The sequence below is a fragment of the Polistes canadensis genome, unplaced genomic scaffold (genome assembly GCF_001313835.1).
Source record: "Polistes canadensis isolate GaletaPanama2010 unplaced genomic scaffold, ASM131383v1 scaffold_1, whole genome shotgun sequence".
Classification (NCBI taxonomy): Eukaryota; Metazoa; Arthropoda; class Insecta; order Hymenoptera; family Vespidae; genus Polistes; species Polistes canadensis.
This window is the reverse complement of record NW_014569548.1, coordinates 2249150-2265838: the sequence shown is the minus strand read 5'-3', so window position 1 is coordinate 2265838 and position 16689 is coordinate 2249150. Positions and strand designations below refer to the sequence as shown.

The following is a 16689-nucleotide window of genomic DNA, read 5'->3' as shown; positions in this document are numbered from 1 at the left end:
TTTGATTTCATCATACACATTGCGCAATGATTCTATTTCGTAGAATACATTCAAGATTGTATCATTTACATTAAAAAAAAAATTACGATACTTGTTCATAAAAGGAAATATATATGATTTATTATATTATATTAACCATAATTTAAAAAAATTGTTTCTCTTTTTTTTCGATTAGAGAAAATAGAAATCGTGTAAATTTAAAAATTAGTATCAATTAAGTACTTATATTTGTTAAATAAATATATAAATTATCTGTTTCACTTAAAATAAATGTAAAAAATAAAATTTATATTTAAATATAATAATTATTCTGCACGTTATTAGGTTATTTAATTTATTTTCTATTATATTTACTACATGACATTATATAAACGTCTATAATAATGATAGTTAACAGTAATAAAATATACTAAGAAATACTCACAGATGATTATTATTATTTTATTAATCTAATATTTATGAAATATGTGTGTAAATGCAGTTCGAAATTTTCTTACATAATATTGCTTATAAACGAAATTTTACATTTACAAAACATTTTGGCCTAATATTATAATAAAATAATAAGGTACTTTCCAAACATAAATTTATGTTGTTTTTTTACACAACATTAAATGTATGAAACTTAAATTAACATGACAAATTTCGTAAGATTGTAAAAATATGAGTTATGTTCTATCATTCTAATCTTGATACTCTACATATCAAAATGTTTTGTATGACTTATTGCTTGCATGTATGATATAAGTTTGATTACAAATACTAATCCACTATAATCATGTTCACATACCATAATTGGAGAAATTAATGGTCTATTACTAGATTTTAATATTTTTCTATAATTTATTTAATAGAACAGGCAAACCTAGATTATATTTCCCCATTTATACTACTTATAGTGCTTGGCAGTGTAGACTCTAGTGAATATTTGTGGGAAGAACTGAATTGCAATGTATTTAATTACTTTGAAGAATAATGTCACAAGACATGATAATAAAATGAATAGAAACAAAACTTGTAAGTTGTTTGAAATTTAAGCACGTTCACCACGAATTCTTCGTGCTAATTGAATATCTTTAGGCATGATAGTAACACGCTTAGCATGAATAGCACATAAATTTGTGTCTTCAAATAAACCAACTAAATAAGCTTCAGATGCTTCTTGCAAAGCACCGATAGCTGCACTTTGGAAACGCAAATCAGTTTTGAAATCCTGTGCAATTTCACGAACCAATCGTTGAAATGGTAATTTCCTAATTAGCAGCTCCGTAGATTTTTGGTATCTTCTGATTTCTCTGAGCGCTACAGTTCCAGGTCTACAATATAAAATACAAATGTTAAATAAGTAATTTGACAAGAAAATAATATATAATATTATTAGTAAATTATAATGTGAATCAATTAATGATATACTTTCTGGTGCTTTTTTATTCATACCTATAACGATGGGGTTTTTTTACACCTCCAGTAGAAGGTGCACTTTTACGTGCTGCCTTTGTAGCAAGTTGCTTCCTAGGTGCCTTTCCTCCAGTAGATTTACGGGCAGTTTGCTTCGTACGAGCCATGTTTATCTAAAATTAATAAGTATTAACTTCACTTCACAATAATTAGATATGTATATGGGGTCAATATACCCCGTTGTTGACAAATGGCGTTGGTAGAAAATAAAGTAGAAGCAATCGTCTTTATTTAAATATACGATTGCATCAATATATGACTCACGATTAATTATAACACACGTATCACCAGAATGATAATAATATACATGGATGACTAATTTAAATTAACTAAAAATCGTTATTTGTTTCCCTCCAAAAGCAAACCGAATAAACAAAATGGCGAAGGCGTGCACGAAGTTTTCCTTGTGTAAAACTGCGTAAGTGTGAGATAGAAGTTTGAAAAACAAAAATCGTCACGTGTAAATAATAATACATTGCAGTTATTATCTATATTTGTATTATTCACTATTTTCTGCGAAAAATTAATAAATATAAGAATTTGTTCGTGTTACACTGTTTACCTTAGTTTAATAGAAATTCAGAGAATCTTTCAACAACGTTTCGTGAACTGAACGATTTCAACTTCTCTACTCGATCTATTCACTCCACTCACTCTCTCGTAGCTTTATACTACAGATCACACATGAATATAAAACTATAGTGCATGGAAGCAAGATCACCGCTTACGATTGGTTAGTGTGTTATGTTGGGATGCAACATCTTATGTTCAACGTACGCTGCATACAATTGGTGTCTATTCTCAATGTCGACCAATCAACGTTGTTTGCTGTACCATAGCGCCGCATGTCGATGCAGGATTTTGTTTGATGCATCCAAAATATTTTGAGTGCATCTAAATATTGTACTTGTCATAAGATGAATAGAAAAGTAAATGATATTACTAAATTTTGTAAATAATTTAAAATACATATTAAAATAAAATATAACATAATATAATAATTTATTTTTATAATTAAACCTTTTTCTGTTTTCAATTCATTGTTTTATCAATGTATTGTTTTTTTAAATAGAAAAATTAATGAATAAAGTCCACTTATCTATTTATAATTATTTTAAGTTTATCTTAATTTTATATAAGAATATATATATAACAATTCTTTATCTAGCGTTTGATAAAGTGGATACTGTAATAATCATAACTAGTTCTTATACCAGAAAGAAGAAGAAAAAAGCATATAATCTGTTTATAATTATATACAAGCACAATAGATTTTTTAAACATTATAAGTAATTTATAATCTTCGCATTTTTCATATAAAAATGCATATAATGTATTTTAATGTATATATCTACTTATATATATATAAGTAGAATAGCATAGTCTGATCACTAAAATATTTCATTTTTTATAAGTATAGCTTTAAAAAGTACAAATTAATAATATAAATAAAATGACCTATCTCTTATCTTCTAATTTTTTAGAAAAAATTTCTTTTATCCTAAAATTGAATTTATTTATCATTGTGTATCCTTATCTATCACCAGTTATTTGATTTGTATATATTAAACTATTATTAAAGATAACATAAAATACATTACTTTAATCGTAATATAATTTTACATCTAGTACATAATCAATGTAACTCTTAATTATCAATAAAACATGATAAAATTATATGGAAACTTCTTTGTGATTATGTAAAAATTTGATTTTTACGTACAAGAGAATTGAAAGAGTTAAAGTATTTTTATTCGTGTACCATTTTCATATATATCTTTTGTAGAATTAAAACGATTTATTACGACTTATTAGAAATGTACATCTGCCATTATAAATAATCTATCATACCAATGCTTGGATTCTACTTATAACTATCATTTGACTCTTTATTTAATTATCACACCTATTTTTTGTAATGACAATGTTTCTACAAAATGTAACTCAATCTGATTTAAAATTATCACAATCAAAGTAATTCTATGTAATCTTAAGATATTTTAGGAAAGTTTAGTGGAAGCATTAAAAAAAATAGAAACAATATATGTGCAATCATTAGATACAAAGTAGAATTGTTTCTTAGTAAAGCATGAGTTTAAACTTAAGTTGAAGCTTAAGTTTAAATTATTTGAGTAGAATATTGTTAATAATATGTGTGCGTTTGTTAAGGTTAAGCAATACATTCATGTGTATTAACATAATCCTCATACAAATTAAATATAACTTACACAGAGATTCTAAAAATTGAACTTTTCTCATTTATGATAGCAATGGTAATAGTGATCGTTAATAAATTAAATACATATTACAAGGCAATGTTATTTTTCATATATATTTCAATGCTTTACAATATGAAAAAAGGACCTATTCCTTTTTTGTTCTTGATATAATTTACTTTTAATTTAAATAGCTATCTTCTCTGAATTATAAAGCTATACTTTCATTTTTACAATTATATTTTGATAACATGTAATTATGTTTACGTATCTCTGTGTAAGCTTTGCTTTATATCCAACATTAATTCCTATATATATTTATATTCGGTGTATTCATATATTGTACCTGTATCAGGTACTGTGGACAAAAGGACGGTGAATATGTTAAAGCATAGCATTAAGAAAGTACATTGCGAAATATCAACTTTAGATAATCATAATTTTAAAGAAAAATTTTTATCTCCATGAAATTGATTTTAATATAAATATATATCACAATTTCATATGAAATAAAGTAGGAAATGGTTCCTTGATAGTTTATAAAGTCTTTGTAGAATTGTTTTAACTGACATGATACATTGTGATGCATACACCCAAATTGTATTACATATTCATATAATATATTATAAAAATCATATTAATTTACATTAGAATATTCGTTTCATTATATCTTGTTAGTTAATAAGAAATTTACAATATTACAAAGTAAATATTTCTTCCTTAGCACTGCTGGAAGTGCATTAAAAAGTATAAAAACTAAATAGGAACCTGATTTAATAATCTTTTATATTTTATTATGGGAAAGAATCTAAAAATTATCATTAAAAACCACAATTTATAATGGACTTGTGTCACGCTAGAATACATGCATATGTTTTGCATAGGGCTACACATACACTTTAGTCTAATAAAATATATTATGTTTAACCAGACACAAATTTTGGAATCTATATTTAATATAAAATACTTTACTTCTTCACATTTGCTCTTTTTCATCAGTAGGAAATATTAATGAATCCAAGATTGTATAGACTTGTACACACTGTATCACAAATTTAGATTGAGAGATTTTTATTAAAAACTCTTTTATGCAAAAAGTCCTTTGAACAGAATCTTCTTTATTTTTTTATAATTACTATAAATTTGTTCCTTCTCTTATATATATTTATATATATATATATAATAATTTAAATTTGGCGCATGTATAGATTATCTAATAATTTCACATTATTTTTAGATTTTTTGTATATACAGCATTTGAGTGTGTAATTATATAATTGGAAAACTACATGATTTTATACATGCAGAGTAATGAAAAAAAATCCAGAACTTAAGAAGGCTTATAATACTCACAGAGAGGAATAAAAATGTCCTATCAACATAGGTCCTAAAATCCTAAAAGTAACTTTTAATATTTAACAATGTTACACTATTCATAATCACATTATATTTTCATTTAGATAAGCTGTATATATGTATCCATTGGCAAGACCGTACATTAGACACATGCATGCCATTTTCACATTAGAATTATGAATGGACACATTCCCAAGAGTAAAGCTTATCGAATTAGATGAATAATACATTAATGTTATCTTTGTTGACATTAGTAAACAATAATATTATGTTTATAACTTCGAAAATATTTTTCTGCATTAAAAACAAAATGATGTGATTATGAATTGTAATTAAATACTAAAAGTTGATATTACAGTTTTAGGATCTATGTTGATAGGATATTTTTTATTTTTTTCTATGTGTATTATAAGCCCTTAAAGTTTCAGGATTTTGTTTTATCACCCTTTATATATTTTTTTAATTTGATTGTATCATAGTTCTTAAAATTTATTACGAAATTGAAAATAAATTGTAAGAGAACAAGTAATTACCAAATATTTACCGAATATTTGTAAATTATTCTAATTTAGTTTTCGTTTTTGTCAAAAACACAGTATACTTTTGTAATCAAAGAATTAATCTTATATGCTATATTATGTTTTCCTAATAATATTACGTTATATTGCTTTCCACTTCGGTCAAATATTTTCAATTTATTTATATGTGCCATATTAAAAGAGATATATTATAAACCATTATAGATTATGATTTAAAAGTATTTGAAATGCAAATTTTAGTATTACAACACAAAAATGTATAACAAAATGCAATTTTAAGAATATATATTTTGTATTATTGTTAATAAATAAAATATCTCTTTAAAAATTGATACTCCTTGATATATGATTTGTGCAAATTTTAATGTCTAATTCAGTATTATTATAAAAAGTTTTTGAAAATTATAAAATTCACAAGAAGTATTTTATATTAATTTTACTTTGCACCATATTTGATTTGACATGAATTTGTCAACAAATAAAGATTTTGTTATTAAATGTTCTCCGTATAAAATTCACAACCCTTTACTAATAAATTAACATATAACTTAAGATACACCTATTTATATTTGGAAATGTAATGTCGCTTTTGAATAAAAAATGTACAATTTAGTCATTTACTAATTCACCGATTAAAAGTATTTGTAAATATCACAATGTTATCCTACCATTTCTTCACCTATATATCTATATCATTAAGTCATTTTTTAGAAGATTCTATTCAAAAGTCAGATATATGACTATACTTTAATTCAATCAAAGTATTTTTTTAAACAGATTTATTAAGCCTTATCAATAGAAGCATCCTTCATTATGTCATCTTTAGTAATATTTTGGTTCATTTGATCATTTTCATATTCTACAAAATCATCAAATAAACTTGGCCATGCTTCTGCATCATCGTAAGCACCAAGATCGTCTCCAATGCTTTCAGCAAAATTCAGAAACATGTTCCAAGTATCTCTAGGTATACCTCGAACATGATGACATTCAAGAAATTTTAACCATCTTGTTAAAAGTGGAGGTTCTCGGATTGTAAAAACAAGCCGCCAAAGGACAATAGCCATATCAGCTGGCAGTATTCGTTGACCAGAGGTAACATCCAAACCAAAGCGGAATGTGAATCGATAGAGATCCTTAAATAAATCACTATTGACCATTAATTCTTGCACAATTTCAGGTAATCTTGCCTGAATGCCACGTATACTGTCAACGCGCATAGCTCTCAACCCTGGTACAAATTCTTGACGTGTAAATTGGCACATTTGTTCAGCATTTAATCTCCAAGCTAGAACAAGCACTTTAAACTCATCTGGGGATAATTGTAAATCATTACAAAGCCTTTCTATTCCATCAGCTAATATTACATCCTCATGTAAATCCTTTAAAGAAAACAAATATTTAAAAATAAATTAAACGTAGAATCTTATATTATATTTTTACAGGTGTTACAAATAATATACCTTATATTGGTCAAATAATGCATTCAATTTATTTTCCGATGGTTCTCGTTGCTGTTTAAATTCTGCGGTTAAGTTAAGACCGGAAGAAGTGCCTGAACGGCCTAGTGGAGGTAATCGTGCATAAAATCCTCGAGACAAACGTAGATTATTTTGTATACTAGGCATAGATCCACAGTTATCTGAACCTACATTATTAAGTGTAGTTACAGTATTTAATGATTTTCTGTTTCCATTGACATGTGTTTCTGCAGGCACGAGTGGACCAGTTTGTTGGCAAGAATTTGAAAATAATCCTCTTAGTTCCATTGTTTCTGTATCAAAATAAATTCATAAGATAACTGTTTACTATTTTATATCAATTTCATTTGAAGAACCCAATAAAGATACTACCGTCTTTATGCTCATATACAATTGAGTGTTCTGCGGTGGCTGGTGGAAGTGGCACCTTGAAGCAAGAAAAACAGTTTCCCATTGATGCTGTCCGTACTCGACATTAAAGATAATTATCCCATGCATCAGTAATTCAGTCTTAGATTGGCAGTCTTGATATTAAAAGCTAAAAAATATAAGATATTTATATAAGATTATTAACACTATATACACATTAATATAAATTCAATTTATAACAAATGTTAACAAGATCTTTCGTACATACAAAGAGTCAAATAAGTTTCCATACGATACAATCTAAAAAATTTACATTCCAATATTTCAAAATAATAATTAGTAGTGTTACAAATTTTGATTAATCTGTTTTTATCTTTATTTATTAGAGACATTATGGAAAACTATTATGATTCTATTAATCGTTAACTCTCTTAAATGTATGTTGAACACTGAAACAGCAAATTTCCATACACAAATATAACTACACGAACTAAAGTATAAAAGTCGCGAAAAATTTCTAATACAGTGAAAAAATTACACTCTATCATCTAGTATATTATAAACAAATACTAGGAAACAAAAATTTTGAATGATCAAAGACATAACGGCTACCCACCAAAACTGAAAGTTTTGCATAAGCGCACAATTTTAAAGACCATTAGAATTGAATCAAAGACGACTATTCCAAAATTGATTAGTATGATCAAAATTGATTGTGGTATCAAGATTGTCTCTGAAACTATTCCAATTGCAGTATAGAGGAAAACCCTGATGTAACCCTGATGCAATCATAAGCACTCGACTACAAAAATTAAAGAATGATTACTGTACAACATGCTAAAACAGCCTTACACCACCACGATTGTTTGATTTAAAACCAATTAAGCATTTATGGCATCAATTAAGCATATGTATTTGTAAACATAATATTAGAAACAATGAATAATTAAAACAATGTCTGTTACACAAATGGAATAATATTGAACCTTCTGCAGAAAAAAAATTAGTAACTTCTATACAAAAACGTATAAGAGAAATTCTGAGAGCGAAGGGAGGCCCTACAGATCATTAACTGTGATCGAAATAGAAAATTTATATGATTCAGAAAAAATATATTTATGTGCATGGAGAATTTTTTGACATACCTTTTGTTCAGTTTATGTTTAAATGTCATTTTTGTATATCCAGGATGTTACTTTCGGAGTTATACTCGAATAAATTTTGATTTATTTATGCCAAAAATTTTAAGTTAAAATATAATAAATTATTGAAAGTAAAATGTACGATAACTTATTTTGCACACTGTATATTTTTTATGGCAATATCTAATATGTGTTTGGATTAATATAGCAACATAAATAGATATGAAATAAATATAGATTTTTACAATAATGTGAATAGTATAATAAAATTTGAAATATGATATTTATCGTATAAGAACAACACGGAGAAAAAAAAACAAAAATAACATAGGTGGTTACCTTATCAGTAAGGCGGCTTTTTGGTCTAGTCAGATTTTGGTAATCCCAGCCAAGACCCCCCGCAAGATGATCTTTTGCTTTGACCACATTCATAAAGTGTCACAAAAAAAGATGTACTTGTATGCACGAATAGAGATCAACAAGACTTATTCGTCCTAATATTTCCATGCATTTTGTTCACATAATTTCTCGGTCGTATTCGCATTTGACCAAGTGCCACTGTCATTTATAACGATGTAACCTTGATTGTTACAGTGCACGCTCAACTTGATACACAACAGTGATAATTTCATTCCACGCACGAAACACTCACTTTTGTTAAATTAATCTAGAACTAATATGGCCGCTTACCGGGAGAAAACATAAATTACCATTAACCAATAGAAATATTAAGAAAAAATAAAGCTGTTCAAAATATTATTTTGAAAAAAAGATTTTCAACGAGTGTGACATTTTCAAAAAAGAATGCAACATAATCTGAAGAAATAATCTTGTCATTAATGAAGAATTCTCAAAAGAGTAATTTTCTAGTAACGAAAAATAAATCATAAGCATAAGAATGATTGGATAGCTTTTAATTCTTTGAACTTTGACTTAAAACATTAGATTTCTTTGTACGTTATTTTACCCATCTAGAAATTTCATGTAGAGAAAAACCCTAGAAATTTTAACAATAGTTAGTCAAATGTAGAACCATTTATTTTATTTTCAGATCAGCATATGGAGAGCTAATAATCGAAATTAAAATATGCAATTAATTTGTTATTATTCAGTTAAAGTTAATATACTTGAAACTTACTCGTCTCTCACATAAATTTTAACAAAATAAACATTATTTGCTGATTTGAACACGTTTGTAGAAATTGTTAATATGGCAGAAATTCGTGTATCTAGTGTTGTTTAAGCTGTGAAACTAATTGACAAAACAGTAATCTATTACTAAAGAGTGCTGTGATGTGTACAAAGTCGTGAATTTTCTGGTCCCGTCCATATAAAAGTCAATTTTTTGTGAAAAAAACTGACTAAAATAATATCTTCATATCATATTCATTCCAAGTCAACATCGAAGTTTTTGTGTTTTTTTTTTCCTCACGTTCATCTACTTTGTTTATTATGAATTTGATTGTATTCTGCCCTCAGTGACATACAATCAAATTAAGTATAACAGGTAACATTCTCAAAGTCTTTTTCATTATTCTCATATTTTCACATTGTATGAATTATAACCTGCTTACTTCTTTGTGCTTATAAACGAAATCTTGACTTGATACTATTAAAACGAATAATTTTAGAATATTTATCAAAATATTCAAATTCTTGTTCCTGTAAATACGTTGAAGATTTACAATATTTTCAAAATAATATATTTTATATTAGTTAAAATATTATGTTAGCAATTCTCGTTATATGCGTTACATACTGAATAAATACAGATCATTGAATGAGAAAAATAATATCCATCAATAAACCTTTCAATACTTCAATCTTTATGTTTTAAGTTAGCGCATATTAATATAATTTCTGGTTTTCATCTTACACTATAGTAAACAGCTTATAATTAACATGTTGTAGTATTTACTTCATTATTACAGGTTATTACAACGAGATATTGTCATGGATCTACATGGATCCCATGCAATTGCACAACTTGTGTGTCACGGTATACAAACAAAGTGGTAGTGGTAATTGACATAAAACAAAAGTGTGTTGGTGTGCCCTGGCAGGTATTATATATTGGAGCCACTGGGCTATGGCCAACCTGAATTTTGAGCAGCCTCCACGCAGTATTGCGAACACAAGCCTTACTTCGCGCGCGGGTGGTGGGGGGGGCTTAAATTCGTCGACCCTTGCAGGTCATGTCACGCCCACATCGGGCATGTTCTCAGGCTCATCTGCGAGTACTTCAAGTACAGCGAACTCTGTGGTAGTGGTTACCAACGTTTATCCTGGTGCATCAGGATCAGGAGGCACGCAGACCAGTCATCAATCCCAACAACAACAGCTCTCTCCTATGAGTAGCAGAGGGCTGTTTGGACAAAGGGCTTTCACAGATAGACGTACAATGCCTGCTCTTGGGTTAGTTCGCTAAAGGATTATATTAAAAATAATATGCTTAGATGAATTAATTGTTATATTGCTATTATAATTGATTTATTTTTTGGTAACATATCACGATTTCTGTTTGTACAAAAAGTATTTCATAGCGTTCTTTGACTGATAATACAAATAAATACTTTGATCAAAGAACACATAGAAAAGACAAAAAGGATATATCCTGTACTATTCATTTGATTTCAACTTGTAAATTTGTGGTCCATCAAAAGTGAAAATATTTCCAAATATACGTTTTCAATATGCAGATGATATATGAGTAATATTTTACAGAACCTCAAATCCAATGGGTAGTATGGGCAGTTTTGGTATACCTCCAAGTCGCAACTACGGATCTCAAGGTGCGATTAATAATTTCCATTCTGTATTTGGGAGTGGAGGAGGTGGAGATACAAGTACACCCCCTCTATTAGACCTTTCGGAATTTCCATCCTTGACAAATAGAGGCCAGGGTGATTCCATGCCTCAGCCTAGTCCCATGCCTGGAAAACAACCGTATGGTTAGTGGTCATAAGATAAATTAGGAATGACTCTTCTGTTATAAGAATTAATATGAATAATGATTTCGTATATACATAGACATGTTTTTTTTTTATATATTACCAATAGTTTTAAAATATAAATTTTGAATATTGTCATATGATCTATATATTAAATGATTTCTATATAAAAATAACATATTATTATATATTACAGTTGGAATGGTAAAGCAACCAACATCAGAGTCGAGTGAATTTACTATGAGTTCAGAAGATTTTCCTGCTTTACCAGGCACACAAAACAGAGAAGGTCCATCACCAGGTGGAAGTGTTTCTGGAGATAAAAGTATATCCGTTGGTCTAGGCCCAGAAATTGGCCAGGATGTATTGCAAGCAAATAGAGCACCTGGATCTGAGAAATCTCAGTCGTCTAAAAGAGGCATTCAAACATCTCCAGATGGTAAACAAAGAATCTCGATGTAAAGTGAATTTATCATTGTTAGCTTATGAATTTTTAAAATTAATTATTTATTTTATTTTTTTTTAAATTAAATTTTTTTTATTTTGTTTTATTATATTATTTCTTATTGTATGTAACACATGATTATTTTGATATACATTTAATATGGAATATTAATAAATTTTTTTTTTTTTAATAATTCTATAAAAATTTTTATGTTTATAGGAAAGGTGACAAATATACCTGCGAGTATGGTAAAGGATCAATTTGGAATGGTTGGTCTCTTAACTTTTATCAGAGCAGCAGAAACGGATCCAAATTTAGTATCTTTGGCGTTAGGACAAGATCTTACAGCATTAGGATTGAATCTTAATTCTCCTGAAAATTTGTATCAAAATTTTGGTGGTCCTTGGGCAGAAACACCGTGTAGACCACAGGATATTGACTTTCATGTACCACCAGAATATCTTATTAATTCAGCAATAAGGTAGTATTTTAATTGCTATAGTATTAGATATATTTTATATGATTTGGAATGTAATAGCTTTAATTAATGCAATTTTTTATCTTTTATAAATACATGTGCGCACGCGTGAATATACACACAATCACATAGAGATACTTCGATTATACTTTTAATACTAAATTAAAACCAAATTATTTGCCTTTTTATTTTAATGATATATAATGCATTTTTTAGGGATAAGTTAGCACCAGTTAAACTAAATCGGTACAAAGATGATCTACTATTTTATATGTTTTATACAAATGTTGGGGATGTCTTGCAACTGGCAGCTGCGGCAGAATTGTAAGTAAAGCAAAAGTATCGTATCAAATGATTCGAATATATTGAAAAAACACTATGCAAATATATTTTTATTTGGTATTATTAAGGTACAGCAGGGAATGGAGATATCACATGGAGGAGAAAGTGTGGATAACGCAAGCACCTGGGTTAGGACTTGTAGAAAAAACATCGACATATGAACGTGGTACTTACTATTATTTTGATGCGCAAAACTGGAGGAAGGTAGCTAAGGAATTCCATCTGGATTATACAAAACTAGAAAGTAGACCTCATCTTCCCACAAACTTTCATCAAACCCAGCCTTGACTACAGGTATGAAATAAATTTGCATTATTTTTTATAGAAGTTATTAATAAAAGTTGAAGTGTGTATATACATTTTGCTTTCTAGAATGTAAATAAAATAATAATAGTTTAGAGCAAGAATAATAATTAAAAAAATAAAAAGAATATATTTATTATTTTTTTTTAGATCTGTCTGCAGAAAGTTATGCTGTCTTTAAGCTGGAGAGGAATCAGCTATTGTATAAATGAACAAATTTAATAATCTTTAATAAAAATATAAAATTTGAAGAGAGAGAGAGTAATAAAATTTTTGTTAAGAATTCCGATCCTATTAACAATATTATACACCATTATTCAAACGACTTGTTTAATACGTTAAGTACAACACAACACGCTCGATATGTTTGATACATGAATAAACCATAAAAAATATTACATTACTAAAACTCAATGTGCAATTGATACGTGGTTGTGCAAATTGACATTCGTCGACCGATTTTTCTAAAGTCCCTAGATACTTAAATAGTTAAAACATAATTCAAGCTTCGGTCGTTACCGACTGGCATTGCATGAACGATAAGTCTAGTGTCAATCCCTAGGAATCGTCGTGACACTTAGCGTGTTAATATGTTACTATTTTATTGTCCAGATAACATCATCAAGTGACTTTCTCACTTGTTTTTTTTTTATTGTTTATGATATAAGGTTGATTACACTCTCTGAAGCATTTATGAAATAATTTTCAATATAATTTCGACTGTTATTTTCACATTCGTTCAAATAATATCTAAAAATTAAAAAAATTATATCAATATTATTTTTATATTAAGAAATCAATTTAATAAAAATAAAAATATAATTTTATACTTTCTTATGACGAAGAAAAAAAATAATTTACTAAAAGATTACCTGTAATTTACCATTATGCCACAACTATTTGCAATACCTCGTGGCGAAGAATCAGCCATCCAATTTATTCTCCACATGATAGCTCCATTACGCAAGTGAAAATTTGCTATGGTAAAATAACAATTAAAATCAATGCAAAACAATCATGTGTAACAGAATACATACCAACATTATTTAAAGCATAACTACGACGTTTTTCTTTATATAGGTACCATGCACATGCCCGAAGTAATGGTTTTTTAAGTAAATTTGATAATTGCTCGTCAGATGTCCATAATGAGTTATTAAAAACTTTTTTTAACATTGACAATATATCATCTGTTTGAAAAATATTTTTTATAGATTCTTGCTCTTCTAATGTAAATATGAAAGAAATATCTAAAAAAAAAACGGATATTTATGTATTTACATATGAATGTGTGTATGTATATTTCAAAAAATATCATTCTACCTTGTTTCATTTTTTCTAATAACCATATTCTAAAGTTAGGAATAGGAGATAAACTAGATAATTCATGTATCATTGGAAATTCTGTAACCACTTGATTAGCTACCTCTTTAATTAGGTAGTTACCTAATTCAATACCCTAGAACATTTTAAATCTATAGTAATATTTTTTCCTGCATCTTTTACATTTAAAAATAAATAATAAGAATAATAATAATAAAAAGGATTTTTTAAATAATTATATTATTAAAAATCTTTTTTATTTTTACTTGTAATCCTTTTTGTGTGGATGCTATTGAATAAAATATTGCTGCTGTTATTTTTGATTTATCTTCTTCTAAATATGATACTTCTGTTTCTATTCTTCCCAGGATTCTTTTTTCAGCTTCTTCAATTCCTTTTACGCTATCTATAAATATATATACTTATTTATTTATAATAATGATAATTAAAAGTATAATGCATATATAACAGACAATAAAATTAAAAATTTACTTGGTATAGTATCGCACAATGCTGTGTGTAATACAACAAGAGGTTCTCTTGGCATAGATGGGTGCATAAATATGTAACATCTTCTATATGGTCCAACTCTTCGTTTTAAATCTACCCAATTTCTTATTGGATGTATCGCTTCATAATCTGAAACCTTATAATTAAAAATAAATATTATATATAAAATTATAATACATAAATTATATTACTCGTGTATTTATATATATACCTTTTGCAATATATCACAAGAGCTCTCCCATGTTATTCGTTCTAAATGCAAAAACCCTACTGAAAACCATAACAATAATAAATCTTGGAGTGTAAGATTTAGTTGTTGCATCAAAAAATTTTTGTCACTGTCATTTGTTTCTGATATCAATTCCTAATCAAATCTTTATGTTACTATTATATTATAAAACTATTTATTATTTAATACTTACTAAAATGTCTGTTCTTAGATCAACTAAAAATTTCACACCATGTTTAAGACGACCCATGATAATAAATAACCATTGATATTGTGGTATAAGAGTACTTTGTAGATTTCTTTCATGAATGATCATTTGTCTTTCGTTGTTCAACTATAACAAAAATGATATATAATTTTGTATGATATCTATAATTAAATTATAAATTTATGAATAATTGTAAATTTTTTAAATATACATACTGCCGTACAAAGAAGTTTTTTTGCATTTTCAAGTACACTATCATGTTCAGTTGCATAATTTTCAACTAATACTTGCAAAATATATTGTTTTTGTTCTTTTTTACTTTCCATATACGTGTAGCATAGGTTTCGAACCTTATTCTGTAATGAAAATATTTACTAATTATATCATTTATTTTACAATATTACTCCAATTTTTATTATAGAATATTAACCTCCATTATCCATTTACTTATTTTAGCATCTTTTAATTTAAAAATTTCTTTTAATTGTTCTTTAACATATACATTGCAATTAACATTAGTATATAAAAATGAATTATTAAACAAATTTTGTGAAGATGCACGATTTAAAATTAGTTTACACGTAGGTGCAAATTTAACGGAAATTTTTAAACGTTCTATTAAACGTAACATTATAGAATAATAACAACTATACGTATTAATTGTTCCGAACTTTAATTTCTCACTCTTAATTCTTTATTATATTAATATTATGTGAAAATAAACATTCCGTTACACAGTTCCTGTGCAAATTGATTATTTGAATGAAAAAGTAAATATATGTATTTGTTTCTTTTTAATTTTATGTGTATAAAATAAACGCAAAGTCATATCTTATTAACATTTCTATTATGCGAACAAACGTAATAGTACGGAAGTGTATTACAAAAATTTGAATCAAGAAATATTTTGATTAATAGCTTATTAATGAGGCTATTAAATTTTTGTATGACTAATTTATTAAAAACATTAAAATATTTTTTTCAATATGATTTATTATAAAATAATACTTTATATAAGCCTTTAATGTCACATTTTTTAGCAATCATAAATCCCGCTTAATTTTGCAATTATACAATACATATTTATGTATACGTTCACTTATTTTATAATTCGAAATACATCTACGTGATATAAAAGCCCAGCATCGTTAACAAAATTTGTCTAATGTTTTGTCTCATTGGATAAATTATAAAAATATAGAAGTTAATAATTAACAAAAATAATTCGGAATATGATGCTATATAGCAAGTATCTGATTGGTCAATATTCATTGAGTATAATTTTATTAATCAGTGTTACCCGATAAATATCCAAATTTTTTCTAGGGACATTTTGCTT

General features: G+C 27.1%; 4 protein-coding genes and 1 long non-coding RNA gene across 8 annotated transcripts; 2 read left to right on the top strand and 3 right to left on the bottom strand.

Moving 5' to 3' along the window:
* Positions 1–420: 420 nt before the first annotated feature.
* On the bottom strand, positions 421–2179 carry LOC106794049 (histone H3.3). 2 transcript variants are annotated; one of them, XM_014761452.1, is made up of 3 exons: positions 2021–2179; positions 1438–1571; positions 421–1316 (listed from the first exon to the last, which is right to left on the bottom strand). In XM_014761452.1, exons 2-3 carry the CDS (start codon positions 1563–1565, stop codon positions 1034–1036), a joined length of 411 nt encoding a protein of 136 aa, XP_014616938.1. In that variant the 5' UTR covers positions 1566–1571; positions 2021–2179; the 3' UTR covers positions 421–1033. The 2 variants fall into 2 exon arrangements, with proteins under 2 accessions (XP_014616938.1, XP_014616947.1); XM_014761461.1 differs by lacking the exon at positions 2021–2179 and adding an exon at positions 1723–1839.
* Positions 2180–5895: 3716 nt separating this feature from the next.
* LOC106784526 (DCN1-like protein 3) lies at positions 5896–9394 on the bottom strand. The gene is made up of 4 exons (XM_014744178.1): positions 8901–9394; positions 7423–7588; positions 7033–7343; positions 5896–6951 (listed from the first exon to the last, which is right to left on the bottom strand). Exons 2-4 carry the CDS (start codon positions 7502–7504, stop codon positions 6352–6354), a joined length of 993 nt encoding a protein of 330 aa, XP_014599664.1. The 5' UTR covers positions 7505–7588; positions 8901–9394; the 3' UTR covers positions 5896–6351.
* Positions 9395–9747: 353 nt separating this feature from the next.
* LOC106784396 (CCR4-NOT transcription complex subunit 2) lies at positions 9748–13341 on the top strand. 2 transcript variants are annotated; one of them, XM_014743882.1, is made up of 8 exons: positions 9748–10068; positions 10625–10976; positions 11286–11512; positions 11709–11951; positions 12177–12438; positions 12652–12759; positions 12846–13071; positions 13231–13341. In XM_014743882.1, the coding sequence occupies exons 2-7, from the start codon at positions 10651–10653 to the stop codon at positions 13063–13065; spliced, it is 1386 nt and encodes a 461-aa protein (XP_014599368.1). In that variant the 5' UTR covers positions 9748–10068; positions 10625–10650; the 3' UTR covers positions 13066–13071; positions 13231–13341. The 2 variants fall into 2 exon arrangements, with proteins under 2 accessions (XP_014599368.1, XP_014599358.1); XM_014743872.1 differs by having other exon boundaries at positions 10493–10976.
* Positions 11030–16246, bottom strand: LOC106784380 (malonyl-CoA decarboxylase, mitochondrial-like). 2 transcript variants are annotated; one of them, XM_014743855.1, is made up of 12 exons: positions 15781–16246; positions 15566–15706; positions 15336–15476; positions 15125–15277; positions 14896–15049; positions 14670–14809; positions 14404–14539; positions 14118–14330; positions 13953–14058; positions 13600–13830; positions 12952–13065; positions 11030–11494 (listed from the first exon to the last, which is right to left on the bottom strand). In XM_014743855.1, the coding sequence occupies exons 1-10, from the start codon at positions 15979–15981 to the stop codon at positions 13737–13739; spliced, it is 1479 nt and encodes a 492-aa protein (XP_014599341.1). In that variant the 5' UTR covers positions 15982–16246; the 3' UTR covers positions 11030–11494; positions 12952–13065; positions 13600–13736. The 2 variants fall into 2 exon arrangements, with proteins under 2 accessions (XP_014599341.1, XP_014599348.1); XM_014743862.1 differs by having other exon boundaries at positions 14118–14270; positions 15781–16238.
* On the top strand, positions 13852–14380 carry LOC106784405. The gene is made up of 2 exons (XR_001381415.1): positions 13852–14063; positions 14161–14380. It is a non-coding gene; the product is annotated as an uncharacterized LOC106784405 (long non-coding RNA).
* Positions 16247–16689: the final 443 nt, after the last annotated feature.

Bases quoted from the DNA above. Each gene is read 5' to 3' on its own strand.
- LOC106784526 (XM_014744178.1), bottom strand. From the start codon at position 7,504: ATGGGAAACTGTTTTTCTTGCTTCAAGGTGCCACTTCCACCAGCCACC. The intron at 7,344-7,422 runs GTAGTATCTTTA...ATTTTGATACAG, and splicing joins TGTATATGAGCATAAAGACG to AAACAATGGAACTAAGAGGA. The intron at 6,952-7,032 runs GTATATTATTTG...TTTTCTTTAAAG, and splicing joins CATTATTTGACCAATATAAG to GATTTACATGAGGATGTAAT.
- LOC106784396 (XM_014743882.1), top strand. From the start codon at position 10,651: ATGGCCAACCTGAATTTTGAGCAGCCTCCACGCAGTATTGCGAACACA. The intron at 10,977-11,285 runs GTTAGTTCGCTA...AATATTTTACAG, and splicing joins CGTACAATGCCTGCTCTTGG to AACCTCAAATCCAATGGGTA. The intron at 11,952-12,176 runs GTAAACAAAGAA...TTATGTTTATAG, and splicing joins CATTCAAACATCTCCAGATG to GAAAGGTGACAAATATACCT.
- LOC106784380 (XM_014743855.1), bottom strand. From the start codon at position 15,981: ATGTTACGTTTAATAGAACGTTTAAAAATTTCCGTTAAATTTGCACCT. The intron at 15,477-15,565 runs GTATGTATATTT...TTTTTGTTATAG, and splicing joins AAAAACTTCTTTGTACGGCA to TTGAACAACGAAAGACAAAT. The intron at 13,831-13,952 runs GTAATCTTTTAG...TTTAATTTTTAG, and splicing joins GGCATAATGGTAAATTACAG to ATATTATTTGAACGAATGTG.
- LOC106794049 (XM_014761452.1), bottom strand. From the start codon at position 1,565: ATGGCTCGTACGAAGCAAACTGCCCGTAAATCTACTGGAGGAAAGGCA. The intron at 1,317-1,437 runs GTATGAATAAAA...TTTATATTGTAG, and splicing joins AAAAAACCCCATCGTTATAG to ACCTGGAACTGTAGCGCTCA.